Source organism: Phalaenopsis equestris, unplaced genomic scaffold (assembly GCF_001263595.1).
Source record: "Phalaenopsis equestris unplaced genomic scaffold, ASM126359v1 Scaffold000402, whole genome shotgun sequence".
Classification (NCBI taxonomy): Eukaryota; Viridiplantae; Streptophyta; class Magnoliopsida; order Asparagales; family Orchidaceae; genus Phalaenopsis; species Phalaenopsis equestris.
This window is the reverse complement of record NW_018164844.1, coordinates 1,723,707-1,738,534: the sequence shown is the minus strand read 5'-3', so window position 1 is coordinate 1,738,534 and position 14,828 is coordinate 1,723,707. Positions and strand designations below refer to the sequence as shown.

General features: G+C 38.6%; 1 protein-coding gene across 4 annotated transcripts in view; it reads left to right on the top strand.

Moving 5' to 3' along the window:
• The window catches only part of LOC110026799 (zinc finger CCHC domain-containing protein 8-like), a 69,152-nt gene extending 56,588 nt beyond the window's left edge, over positions 1-12,564 (top strand). For all 4 annotated transcript variants that reach the window (XM_020727937.1, XM_020727939.1, XM_020727938.1 and 1 more), the window contains 3 exons: positions 6,582-6,828; positions 11,679-11,742; positions 11,886-12,564. In XM_020727937.1, coding sequence (XP_020583596.1) covers positions 6,582-6,828; positions 11,679-11,742; positions 11,886-12,511 — 937 coding nt within the window. In that variant the 3' untranslated portion in view covers positions 12,512-12,564. The remainder of the gene's footprint in view (positions 1-6,581; positions 6,829-11,678; positions 11,743-11,885) is intronic.
• The last annotated feature ends 2,264 nt before the right edge of the window (positions 12,565-14,828 follow it).

Below are 14,828 nucleotides of genomic sequence, written 5' to 3'. Positions count from 1 at the left end.
AATCTCTGAATCCCTGAAAAATCAGATGGAACAATTGATCAGGTTACTTGGAGTCAATCAATTCTTTGTGGGTCTGTCGACCTCCCACGTTCGACATGGTACTCTTCCTATGACCCTTGTGTGGTTTTTTATCTCTAGTCCGTGGATTATTGATTCAGGTGCCACGAATCACATGACTGGTTGCTTGCAAGCTTTTTCGACTTACTATCCGGGCTCTGGGAAAGATACTATCAAAATTGCTGACAGCTCGTGCAGTTCCTTTGCTGGTAAAGAACTGGTTGTACTAACGATTGATCGAACTCTGAAGTCTAGTTTACATGTTCCCTTTTTACAATGTAACTTGCTATTTGTCAGTAAGTTGACAAATGATATTATTTGTGTGGCTAATTTCTCTTATGATGATTGTGTATTTCAGGATCGTTGCTCGGGGAGGCTGATTGAAATGGCTAAGAGTGTATCTCGACTCTACTAATTCCAAGAGAAGCACAGAGAGTGAGGACACACTACTCAAGAGTTATAGTTTATCTTGAGTCAACCTAGTTTCCAATATTTAAAAAAATTGTATCCTTAGATGATTTCTAATAAAAATCTTTCTAATTTCAATTGTGAGACATGTTAGTTAGCCAAACATCTTTGGGTTCATTACTCACCTCACACTTACACACCTTCTGCCCCTTTCTCTCTCATTCACAGTGACATATAAGGACCCTCTCGCACTTTCAACTACACCAATAAAAGGGTGGTTGCTGGCTTTGATTGATGACTACACTCGAACGACGCGTGTCTACATTTTAAAAGACAAACTTGAGGTTGCTGCCATCTTTCAAAACTTCTACGCATTTGTTTTAACTCAATTCAAAACTCTAATTCAGGTTATTCAAACCGACAATGATCGTGAATTTTTCAACTCGATTTTGGTTGAATTTTTGGTGGGAAAGGGCATCCTCTACCATAGCTCGTGTACGAACATTCCTTAATAAAATGAGGTAGCTGAGAGAAAAAATAGTCACCTCCTCGATGTTGTTCGCTCCATATGTTTCAATCAAATGTCTTGAAACAGTTTTGGAACAATGTCATTATGACTGCTACCTTTCTTATAAATAGAATCCCCTTTAAAATTCATAAGTTCCGAACCCTCTTAGTCATCCTGATGGCATGCTTCCCTGCCAATCGAGTCTTCTCCGCATTTAATCCCAAGATTTTTGGGTGCACTGTCTTTGTTTGGAACACTGCCCCAACTCGGAGTCGGATTCATAAAATGTATATTTCTAGGGTATTCCGCCACTCAAAAGGGGTATAGGTGTCTTGATCCTACCACAAAAAAATTTATGTGAGTGCTGATGTCTTCTTCTTTGAAAGTATTTCCTATTTTCCTAGCTCGGTCTCAAGTGTGGGTGGGCTTGAGTTCTCCCCTTTGTTCTTGCCACTGAGGAGTCCTCTGTTTCGTTGAGTGCAACACCTCCTCCTTCCATTGCCTATGTCTACACTCGGCGCACCCGTCCTAATGCTTCTTCTTTGAAGTCCACTACCTCCTTACAGAACCTTGATTCCATTCCGGGCGACAACCTCAGCAACCCTCCTCTGAATGAAGTGAAGAGTTCTCTGAGTAAGGTACGCAATCAGACATGCTCCCTCCATTCTATGATAAAATATGTCTATTTCTGCAGTTTATCGCCGACTTACAGAGCATTTTTTACTGCCATACTAAACGATCAGATCCTAGCTACTATTGTGGTTGCTCTTGCTAATATAGCCTGGGAAAACATTAATGGAGGAAATAAATGCCCATCAACGGAACCATACGTAGGACGTCGTTGATCTTGCTCGAGGTAAGAAAGCTGTGGGGTGCCAATATATTTTTAGCATTAAGTTCAACTCTGATGGATCTTTTGAACACAACATGGTATGATTGGTCGTCAAAGAATTGTCACAGACCTACGGAGTTGTCTATGAGGATACATGTGCTCCAGGGGCTAAATTAAACCCTATTTGGGTCCTGTTGTCTCTCATGGTGAATCTGGATTGACCTTTATTCTAGCTAGATGTTCAAGAATAAATTCTTGAATGAGGAGCTTACAAAAGAGGTGTACATGTCTCTCTCTTCTGCCTTTGACTCTACTGCCTCCAAAGGGCAAATGTGCAAGTTGCGAAAGTCCTTTCTATGGGTTAAAATAGTCTTAAAGGGACTAGTTTGACAAGTTTACCACGGTGGTCGTGGGTCTTTGTTTTGATCAGGCTCAATCAGATTACACTGTTTTTCTGACATTCCTCTAATGGCCAGGTAGCTATCCTTATTGTCTATTTTGACGATATTGTTCTTACAGGTAACGATCTTCCATGATTGGAGTCCTTGAAAGACGTTCTTGCTAAGTCCTTTGAAACGAGGGACTTGAGATCTCTCTGATACTTCTTAGGCGTGGAAGTGACTCGGTCATCTTAGGGCCTTTGCCTTTCGCAACCCAAATATGTTGTTGATCTCTTGATAGAGAACAACCTTCTTCTGTGCAAACCAGTGGCTGTTCCTATGAATCCGAATGAAAAACTATCTAACATTTTCAACCCGGTGTCTGTCAACAAGACTCATTACCAGCACCTTGTGGGGAAACTCATCTACCTCTCCCATACTTTCCCTAACATATGTCATGCATTTGATATATTAAGTCAATTCATGCATGACCCCTTTGAGCACTGTCCAAGCTATCCACCAAATTCTCCACTATTTAAAAGGTACACCGTGCTTAGGTTTGTTTTTCTCTCATCATTCCTCTCGGTCTATTGCTGCTTATACATATGCTGATTGGGCCGGGTCAGTTCATGATTGACATTCCACATCGGGGTATTTGTTTGTGGCAATCTTGTCACATGGAAAAGCTAAAAACAATATGTGATTATCTGGAGAAGTGCTGAAACTAAGTTCCAGTCCATGTCCTCGGGGATCTGTGAAGATTTCTGGTTACGCATCATTCTCTGCGAACTTTGTTTGCCAACTTCCATCCCGCTACAACTATTCTGTGATAATAAGACCATCATCAACATTACTCACAATTCCGTCCAACATGCTTGCACCAAACATAATGAAGATTAATGGACAATTCATTAAGGAAAAGATTGAGGGTATGTTAATAAGTTGATCTGTTGTTCAAAATGCTACGATGACTATTATGATTTTTTTTTTTTGGAAAAGTCATACCGCAGCTAGAAAGCTGCCACCGCACCTAGCCATGAACGATTTGAGAACGTAGCTTTTTAAATAAGCTGCCAAAACGTAGTTTACCCAAACGGTCATGGGTGCGTTTTCAAAATGCATCGCACCAAATAAGCTGTCCCAAATGGGGCATGAGTCCAAAAAAAGATGTGTTTCTTTTGTGCCCTTCAGTGATCAACTAATGGGTATACTGATCAAGAATGTTCCTCGTCCTTTGTTCGATAACTTCAAATTCAAGTTGAACATGATTAACAATTACGCTTCAACTTGAAGGGGCAATATTAGATTTATAACGACAATCTCTAGCTGTTATTACTTATCATTAGGTTTTATTCCCTCATTATGTATTTTCTATTTATTTTGTTCTGTTTTATTTCTTTTTTTTTGTTGTCTACATTGTAATTGAGTTTAAATACCCCTCATTCTATCAATAACATTATAATGTTTTATTCCAAATCCTGGTTCTATTCTAACATAAACATATTTGAATAAACTTAATTTTGATTTTTAAAGATTATGTAAATGTAATTGGATATATGTTGTAACTTTAACTTATTTAGTTTTTTGTTTGTGGATAGGTTTTTTCTTTTTGTGGAGTTTGTTCTGGTGTGGATAGGGACTTTATCCCTGCTGTAATTGCCTAGAAACATGCTTAATTCTCTGCAATGAATTTAAATTGAAAGTTACCTATTTCTTTTCTTTTTTCTTTTTTTTTATAATTTTCTTATCTGTTTGAAATGGTTGGATCATTCCCATGACAAAAGAATCGCCAGCCTGCTGCTACTCTGTCATAGCTCCTGTTGCTGTTTAAAATCTGCTGCTGCTGTCACTTCTTGCTTTGACGCCTCTTGAGTTCACTTGGTGTTGTTGTTTTGCTCTATGTTGGTAACATAACTTTAATCCTTGATGAATTGCATGAACAAAAAGCAGTCATATATGTAAAGAAGAGGTGCTTGTTTTAAAGTTGCATCGTAAGCTAAGAAAAAGATGAGCAAGGAGAAGAGAGAGAGAGAAAGTTAAAGGTTAACAATGATTCTAATTAAAATCTACTTGACGATTTTGCTATATGAACAACACAACAATCATGGTGGATTGTATGAGTATGCAAATAACTACGACCGTGATTAGTGGGCAGTTCATATTTTGCTCCATTTATTTATTATTGCTAGATGCAAACTTGGCTGGAGTGGATGAAAACGAAACATGACTATCACTCTTGAAAGAATGATGCAACCATTCAAAGTAGGAGCAAAAGTCGAGATCCTTACATAAGCTCAATAATGTTGGAGTTGACCCAAATCACAATAGAGAAAGCAAGTATTATTACTAAAAAAAGTAAATAGGATTACAATCAAAGATAATACACAATACGACTCAACTAGGACTGAGGGCGAAGACGAAGGTGCTGCGGTTTAAGCAGTAGGACTAAAAATGGGCTGGAGGCGTCTGGAAGGAGGGCTGCAATAGTTGGGAGGTTTGTGGGAAAGGTGACAATAAGTAGGGAAGTGATGGGAAGGGATGGCGGCGGGTTCGGGGGGCTGGGAAAGGGGCGGCAGCTAGTAGGAGGGTTAGCTGGACTGGTTGGCAGCAATCGGTAGGTGGTTTGGAAGGCTGGCAGCGAGGTGGAGTGGCTGGAAAAGGGGCGGCAGCAAGCAGGAGGGGTGGGGGGGTGTGTTGCTGGTCAGCAGCAAACTGATGGCGGTTTGGAAGGCTGGCTGCAAGGTGGAGGGTTTGAGAGTGCTGGTCTGCTGCAGGGAAACAGCTGAGAGGCGGTTTTTGAGGGACGACAACGGCCACGGGGCGACACCGGCCACAGCGATAGCGGCAGCGGAGGAGAGGCTCTTGGGAATGAGCTGTAGCCAGAGCATCACACAAACCTTAGAAGAAGATCACCACCTTCGGACAAACCACCCTCCCTTGGATACTACTCTAGAAAGGATAAACCGGGACGCAGGTGGTTTTCCTGAATAGAAACTTGAAAAAGTTGTCCTAGAAACGATGAAAAAAACATATATACACCTAGGGCACCAAAGAATTGGCCCCCACGTCAATTGGGCGGCAAATCCTATGAGGGGATGTTTGCTTGAGCTGGACGTCCAGTCCAGATGAAGGGAAGAGCCTGTCAGTCCAAAATTCCTGCAGCAGAGGGCCCAATGATCTGGTTCGGGACTCCCACAGCAGTACGCCCATGTGTACGATATCCATTTGACCCATCATGCATCGTGTTAGACACTGCTAAAAAATTACTGCATCTTTGAGTTATTAATTTATAGTTATTATTTGCTAGCAATTTGCTTACTCTTTTATATTAATCTAGTGCTTGTACCTTTTGTTATGAATGGATTTGTGATGCCATAAAAAATATGAAAGGCATAAATGTATGACCCCCTTCTCTTATATAGGATGGTTTAAGATTTAGTTTTTCTAATGCACCTAGAATAATGCAATAGATGTTGATTACCAAAAGTAAATTATGATTCATAAATCAAACACCACTAAATATACAAAAACTCATTGTAGATGCGAACAAAAAAAATGAGAATTAGAATTCAAATGCATTTATGAAATAAATTTAAAGAGACCAAAGAGAAATTAAAGAAAACAGAGATGGTTTAGAATTAGAAAAGCTAGTCTTTGATTACTGAAAACTTCTTGCAAGACTGTACAATTGCAAAGAAATGAATACTTCCTTAGAATTACTTTCCAAACCGCTCAGCTTGTTAGTTGACATATTCATGGCTAACCTTCTCTAGTTGATTGTTTATTGAATATTAAATTGTGAAAGTTTCCTTTTGAAGGAGAACAAGAAAGAAAGATATGTACCTCTTTGGAATATAAGCATGCAGCTACCAGCATATTTGGAAGAGCGAGCATATGTTTGTCAAAGTTAATGCCACGAGTTGTGAATGTTCAATTTGCGATCAGTACTTGCTGCTGTGAAATCATTTCTAGATAAATACTGACTTTTGGGGCTATTTGTGTTCCTGAAGCATGGATGTCAATTTGTCGGCACTTTCCTTTAACTGCAATGAGTATCGTAGATATTTCGTTTATGTTTTGAATTTTACTTTGGCAATGTGGTGCATTCAGCAACTCTAGATTTAAGATTCCTTTCATTCATTTTTATTTTCTTTATATATTTCATGGATGTTCCTGAAGCGTGGATGCAAAATTCTCGGCGCCCTCCTGTAACTGCAATGAGTATCATAGATATTTCATTGATGTTTTGACTTTTACTTTGCCAATGTGGTGGTGCTTTCAACAACTCTAGATTTAAGATTCTCTTCATTCATTTTTATTTTGCTTCTATATTCTGTGAAGTTATATCTTGAAGGTTCAAAATTTAATGACACGCTTAATTTTTTTTAATTAATAGTGGAGTGCAGGCATTAGATGCTTCTCGTTGCTTCAATTGTGGCTCTTATAGTCATTCAGTGAAGGAGTGCCCAAAGCCACGTGATAATGTTGCCATCAGTAATGCTCGCAAACAGCATGGTTCAAAGCGCAACCAAAATGCTAGCTCTCGCAGCCAAAACCGATATTACCAGAAAACTTCTGGGAAGTTTGATGATTTAAAAGCTGGAGTGCTGGGGCCTGAAACAAGGGAATGCTTGGGTATTGGGGTAATTATTTTTTCTGTCAATTGCATTCTGTATCGAGTAAATAGGATCTCTTGCAGCATATATAATTTTTCATTTCACGTGTCATCATGTTGTTCTGGCCCCACCATGTAGAGCTCTATTGGAGTCTCGTGTGGGTGCCAATTTTTAACTTGCTAACTAAATTTACAAATGTTCATGAACATGCTTCAAGTAACCTGGTTATTTCTGGAATCATTTTTATTTTAGGCTGTTATTCTCATTTTCTAATATTACTTTTTTGTCCTCATCTTTTTGATATAACACGAGTTCATTTGTTTTTCGTCAATTTGATCATAACTATGAATTGAACTTCTGATGCGAATGCTACCAATTTTTGTCATTAAATGTATGCATGCTTGTCTTACGAGCTGTCTTAAGTTTTTGCTTATTTTTGAAGTCACCTCATCAATGTCGTGTTGTTTCCCATGCCATTTATCCTTATCCATGCTTTATAGAATTCTGGTAATGTGAAGAGGATAATGATAGTCAGCTCTGGAATTGTAAAATAATTTTATATCACTCAAAACCTACATAATGTTTACTCATATGCTCACCTTGATATTTTTTTTGGTATATTTATTAAGTGTAGGTTGGGCTGCTAGATTTGGGCTTCTTTGTGGCTAATGTTGACCTAGGGTGCATTTGGGGCAGCTTGTGCTTATCCAGATAAGCAGCTTATCCTGAAACGCGACTCGCGGTCTGTGTTTAGTGTAAAAACCGAACCACGTTTTCGGATAAGCTGCCAAAATGTGTTTTCCAAATGGTGAGGCGACGTTTTCCGCACTTATAAGCTGCCCCAAACGGGCCCCTATTCTATCCCACAAGTTAAATATTGTTTGGTATTTCACCAAGGGTCTGTTTGGGGTAGTTGTAGCTTATCCAACTTATCCAGATAAGCTGCTTATCCTGATAAACAACTGATCCAAATAAACTATTTGAAACAACTGATTCTGGATAAATGATCATTCTCCCCTTAACCCTGTGTCATGCCATTTATGAGAAATCTACAAAGAAAAGTCCAAAAACTTTTTATGGAGGAAGTACGACGGGAAATCATTCAACTGCCATAGAGGTTTACAACCTTCTAGAGGAGGCAATTTTGAAGGTTCATTCGTAGCCACAATGGTGACTTGCTAGATTGAAATAATGCAATAAATTCATTTCACCAGACATATTCTAGAGATGAACTACTACCCTGAAGGCATGAATTAACAGCGAGACCATGATATTGAAGTAAAGGTAAAATTGTTACATTTTGACGGCCACTTGGATCTAGACGAGTTCATAGAGTATTCTTTGAGTACTAGGACGTCTTACCAGACATAATGATGAAACTAGTCGTCAACAAGTTAAAGAAGAGTCCATCTCTGTGGTGAGAGAACTTGAATATTCTTTGACATCGAGAAGGGAAGAGTAAATTTATTACTTGGTCTAAAATGAAAACTGAGATGCATCTTAAGTACCTACCAGTTTATTACAGACATGACATGTTTGCAAGACTTTATCACTGCAGCAATAAGGTCTCTCACTAGAGTACAAAGTTGAGTTAAAGCAACTTATATTGAAATGTGGTCTGGTGGGGCTCGAGAAGACTTCCATAGCTTGATATTTGAGGGAATTGAGATCATGTGCTAGCTAAGTAATGCAATTGCAGGCTTATCGGACATTTGAGGGATGTTCAGGCTTTAGCTTCAAGGGTTGAGAGACAATATTTTCAGACGACTGTCACATCTTACAGACAGAGTTCAACTCAAGATCAAAGAGTAAGAGTACACCCAACGAAACGTCCTAGCCGACTTACCCTGAGGAGAAACTTGTTCAAAATGGAGACCAGGTGAAGCCAACCAACACTGCTAACTTTGTCCCAGCCAGAGAGCGTGTCAAGTGCCACGATTTTGGGCACAATGCATCAGATTGCCAAACAAAATTACAATATATTTTACTGAACATGTAGCAGCGGGATCAATGGAAAATGACACCTCAGACACTAAAGAAATTGAAGACACAAAAGAGGAGTGTCTGCTATTAACTGATGAGAGAGAGATGCATGTAATTCGTGCTAAGCCTATGAGAGATACGACAACAGAGTTAACAAGTCTGAGATAATGGGCCTTCATGCAAAGTATGAGGTTGTGGTGCTTCAAACTACTTTTTTGCAGGCATTGAGAGGAGCATTAACATGGCTGATATTAGATGTTTCAAAGATTCATTAGTTTGGGAAGTCGATACTAAATTCATGGCAACCTCAGATAAAAGAATTTCAGAATTTTCAGATATATAGCCTTCCTCTTGAGTTGCCACTTTTGAAGGAGGTCCAACATATCAAGGATGGGAAGCTTTTGAGCCACTTATGGAAGAACATATAGAGCCATTGGGGTATCAATTCAGTCCAACAGTGCACCCATTGATAGCTAGACATGAGAGTTGAACCATAACGTTGGGAATTGGTTTAGGATTTTTGGGGGTAGAACATCCTACAATGGGATTTAGGTTCTTTTAACAGAGTAAGAATAGGCTGCTCTTTGAGTGTTTATAATTCAATATGATCCAACCTACTATAGATTTCATTTTAGAGTTGATTTTTCTTAACGGATTTGTTTATCCTATACATTCAACTGAGTATGAGAAGTGGGAAAGGTAGATTATAAATATAATTGCTCTAGATTTGACTCGTGGGAATATAAGTCTATATGCAGTTCCAGCTCTGGTTGTGTCAAAAGAGGATGGATATTTATTTTATCAGAATGTGCTTTAGAATGATAACACCTATAAGGTGTACTTACCGAAAAATTACAGTAACTCCGTCACCTTCAAAATGGTTGATCTGACACTATATCATGAGAAGTCAGAGCTTCGATGGATGAGGCCGAAGCTCTTGCAACCCCGAGAGACTATGGGGGCGTTACACGCAGAAGCAAAATTGCTTCTTGCATGCGGGACTCCCGTGATTTAAGCGTCGCATTTTAGCATGAGGACCGAATTGGTCTAAATTTTTGCATTTATGGAGTCGGCCGATCTTCTTGGGTAACTTCTGGATCTTCTTGGGTAACTTCTGACTATCCTATTATTATATATTTGCTTTTTTTGATGTTTTAGATTTATTTTTTTGTGAGTTTTGCTCGGGACAACCTTCGACTTCTCTGTTGTTCCTTCAAGGGTTGTATCCACTGGTCGAGAGTGCTCCGGTTGTATCTCACTCTCAAAATGGTGTTTATCTTTCCCCTACCCCTCCACATCCCTCCCGCTTTGCTGATACACATCCCGCTTTTGCTGCACTCGCTAGAAATAGCTTTTCGCGGTTGTTTTTCTGCAGAGTTGTCTTGTGCCCCCGCCATCGCCTTTCCTTTCCTCTTCACTGCTGCTGCTGTTCCCAACCTTCTGCTTTGCTTCCATCGCTGTCCCAGCCCTCTAACTTCACCGTTGCAGCCGCCCTGCAATTCCTCCCCTTTCTTGTTTTACTACTGTCCAGTAGTTCAACATCGCTACCGCAGCCCTGCAACTTCTTTCCCTTTGATGGTTTACCACTGTCCAGCCATCTTACATCGTTGTTGTAGCCCTGCTACTCCCCTTCCCTTTGATGATTACATCTGTTCCAGTCGACCACAAGCCCTACCGCCCCTCATCCATCTCCTAGAAATCAAAACCGCTGTAACCGTTGCCCTCCAACATCCCGTCCTACCATTCCATCCACCTACCTCCAGTTACACCTAAGCCGACCTCTATCAACCCTGGATCAACCTCTCGTTGAGTTCGTGCATTTAGTCTGTTGTTATCTCCCGTTATAAAGTATTGGTTGTAATCTCCTATCTGATTTTAATAATAATATGTGATTTTCTTATCGTTGTTTGGGTTAGCTTCAGTGTCAAGTTATACTTTAGAAATGATTTGGTTAAGGGGTTGTTTGGATTGTTGACATCTATTATGTATTGAGAAAAGTGTCAAAATAGCCCCTTACTTTTTTGTAGGTCATTTTAGCCCCAAATTATATAAAAATGTCTATTTAGTCTCCAAATTCTTTTAATATGGGCTGAAATAGTCCACAGAGAGGACTCTTTCAGCCCAAATTAAAAAAAATCTGGAGATTAATTTGGTGCTTTTATAGACTCTGGAACTAAAATGGTCTCATGTAAACAATCAGGGGATTTTTGGCACATTACTCATATGTTGTTTTTTCTTTTCCTTGTAAGTTGTTTGTTGTCATTTTTAAATAATTTGTACATGAGATCCGGATGTAGCCAATCTGTACATCTAAATGTCAGGCTATTTGTTCACCAAAACAAACCAATGACAGGCTATTTATACTCAAACCAACCAAGTCTTAACAGCTAACATTGATCCAAGCACAGAATTTTTGACAGATTAGAATGCTAGTGTTATTTCCAATGGAACTACCGTTAAAGATATGCTGATATTTAAGTAAAACTAGTTTCCTAAACTATTATTGATTTCAAAATACAACTTCAATTCAGAATTAATGGTGAAAAGGGTTCTATAATAGTGCACTAAATAGCCAGGATATGGTGAAAAATCAATGAAAGCAATTTCTGATTGCATGATTCTGCATGATTTCCATGTGATTATTCTTTATAATTTTTTTCTGCCTCAGTCTCTTTAGAAAATACTGTACCGTGTACATTGTGAGGAAATTTATACGCATCTTGATTTTTTCATATTATGGTTGATCTATTGTCTTATTTAAAATTCTTTCTAAATTCATAATGAGTGACATGTTACTATGTATAACATGATATTTCATGGAGTTTCTTATTTGACAAATGGCTGGTAGATGCTCATAATTTCTAAAAATTGTTTTTAATGCTTTTGGTTGGTAGGAACTTGATCCGCCGCCATGGTTGCACCGTATGCGTCAGTTGGGGTATCCACCTGGATATCTTGGTAACTAGACTCTTTTGACATTCATTTTTACTTAATTGTTTTTATCATTTACTGATTTGTACTTGTAGATTTTGTATTCATATATCATGCTATATAAAGTGCATTTTTAAAACTAAATACTAATGATTCTTATAATTTCACAGATGAAGTTGAGGAAGATCGGCCTTCTGGAATCGTAATTTTCGCTGACGAGGAGGTAGATGCAGAATGCGAGGAAGGAGAACTTCCTGATAGGGCTGATCCAACGCCATCAAAAAAGAGGATGACAGTGGAATTCCCGGGGATTAATGCCCCCATTCCTGAGAATGCAGATAACTGGGTTTGGGCCACTTCACGCAGCTCGCATAACCAAAACTCTCATACCGACTCGAACCAAAGCCACCGAGGTAGCCATCGTGATCGGATCGAATCCACAGATTGGCGAGACGACGGGCCACCCGGTTCGGCGCACGGGCTTGCTGCTTTCTCGAGGGCTGCCTACTCGCCCAGGTTCAGCTCTCGGGACCATAATTCTACTCCGAGCCCGCATTTGGGAAGGTCTCTCTCTGACCGAAGTTGGCCCAGCCCGACGCTCTATGGAAACTCCCCAATTCATAGCCCTCACAGCTCAAATCCTTACTCGAGTCATAACTGGCAGTCGCCTCAACATCATGGCCTAGCTACCTATATGGACCACCGGAGCTACGAAAATTTGCATCGGTCAAACTATGATGCGAGGGAACGAGATCAACACAGGCACGAGCACCACCGGCATCATCCAAGGAGGTAAAGTGTGATGTGCTATTTTAGTTCTAGTAATGGAAACTTTGTGTTTGTGCTCTACTGAATTATCTCTTCTTTGATATGGATGTGCATAGACCATTTATTTATGCCTTTAGATAGCACTATCCATGTGTTGTAATATGGAATGTAGATACACTATTTCTTTAGTTCAACTTGCTTAACCTGATTTGTAAATCTTAAGGTGAGTTGTACCATCTGGTTGTTCTATTAGACTATTTTTAGGAAATAAAAAGGTTCAGAATATTTGATCATTTTTTATAAATTTTAGGAAGATTAATTAAGAACATAAATATATCACTATGTGACTTAAGATTTACATGCATAGCACTCAATTCTTATGTGTGTGCATATCTAGCATCTAAACTTTGAATTTTATATATATGCCACCTTACATATAAATGAAAAGGTGTAGGCATTGTTTTTGTGATATGAAAGCTTTTAGAATTGAAGGGTTTAATGTCTAAATTTAACTTTACTTCTTAGAGAATCAAGCCTAAGTTTATTAAGTTTAAATATGATGTATCTGCATGGATTAATGGGGCTGAAGTTAATTTTGAACTTAACTATTAAAATTGCTTTAGTTCATATGGAATATTAGAATCGAATTTAAGTATGATATAAACTGAGTTTTAATACTTGAAAATTTTGCTTGCTAAGTCATAGATTCAATGAGAAGTTTAAAGGGATTAGAGGTTGGATTTTCTGAAAATTTTAAAATCTTGTCATATTTTCAGTTGTAAGACTTTAGAATTTATAGAAGTTTAGAAATTTGACTAGAAGTACTTTTAAATCCAAGTCATTAAATTTTGGTTTGGTAAGAAGTTGTAAAGTTTGATGTTGATAAAACTTGTTCTACGACGATAAACACATTATTCAACAGAAGAAATATGGTCTGAGGAACATGAGCATATTATTAATATAAAAAAAAAAATTAAATTCAGTACTAAAGATAAATATAGGAATCTTTATTAGTCGAGCTGCCAAAAAATATTGTTAAATCTTAGATTGTCTTGCCAAACATGCCTCGGGAGATGGAACATGAAAAAAAAAAAAATAAAGGGATCACGAGTCCATGAGCGTGTAATCCTTTTTTAATCAAAATACCCATATTTATAATTAGAAGTGGCAAGTTTATAATTACATTATTATCCCTTTTTATCTTGTTGGTTAGATGATGCACAAATGAGAATAACACTCTCTTTGGGTGCAGCTGCAGTTTATCTAGCTTATCCAGATAAGCAACTTATCCTGATAAGCTGCTGATCATGATCTTATCAGGATAAGTTGGCTGAATGTTTGAGACAGTTGTTTGAAAACAGTTGATTTGCAGTTGTTTGTGGATAAATAATCTTCTGCCCCATTTGATTTAGAAAAAAACTTATGATAATGTTCCAAGAGAAGTTCTCTGGAGAGTTTTTGAAAAGAAAGGTGTTAATATGATTTATATTGAAGTCATTAAAGATATGTATAATTCTCTTTTATGTCCTGTAAATTGTTTTCTGTATAAATTTTTTTGCTATGACATTCATATTATAAGGGTCATAAATTGAAAACAGGCAATGAGCTTGGAGTCTTCTTTTTCTTTCCAATAGTCTCTGGCACAGAGATTGTACTGCCATATGCCTTCATTTTTGTTCTACTCCTCTGCATTGGCTCTATTTCTCTATTGTGATTCTCGTCAAGCATTTCATACGAGAACGAACTTGAGAAATTGTAAGCTCGGTGCTCGAGAGCTTTTGAGGATGGCGAGTCGTCGGAGAAGATGATGGAGAGAATTATAACAAAGAAGTTGCTGGAAGTGCTTTTGATGGTTTGCATGAAAGCAAAGGTTATTACAAAACTGATCTTTCTGTTTGGTCGGCTCTCTTTATCTGGTCGACTCACTCTTGTTTGCAGACACGAAAGAGTCTGAAGGAAAGGAAGCACCACCAACTATTGCTGCTGCTTCGACGACGGTGGAGCGAGATAGTAGCAAATGAGAGCTTGAGCTGGAGAAGGTCAAACAGAGGAGTAAGCCGGTAATAATCTGATTGAAGACGCGAGTCGCAGTGTCGATCTTGCGGGCCGTATCTAATAAACGAATCAGAACTGCGAGCATAATACACAGATCGAACGCACAAAAAAAATTGCGCATGTGCGGTTTCACAATGCCAAATGCATGAATAAGTTACCCCAAACGGGTCCTAAGTTTGATTGCATTGAGTACGAGACACCTTAAAGAGGAATTACACCTCACTTGAGAGACACTCAAATGAGCTCATGTAAGTGACAAGCACAATCAATCATGACATGGTCATGGCAAA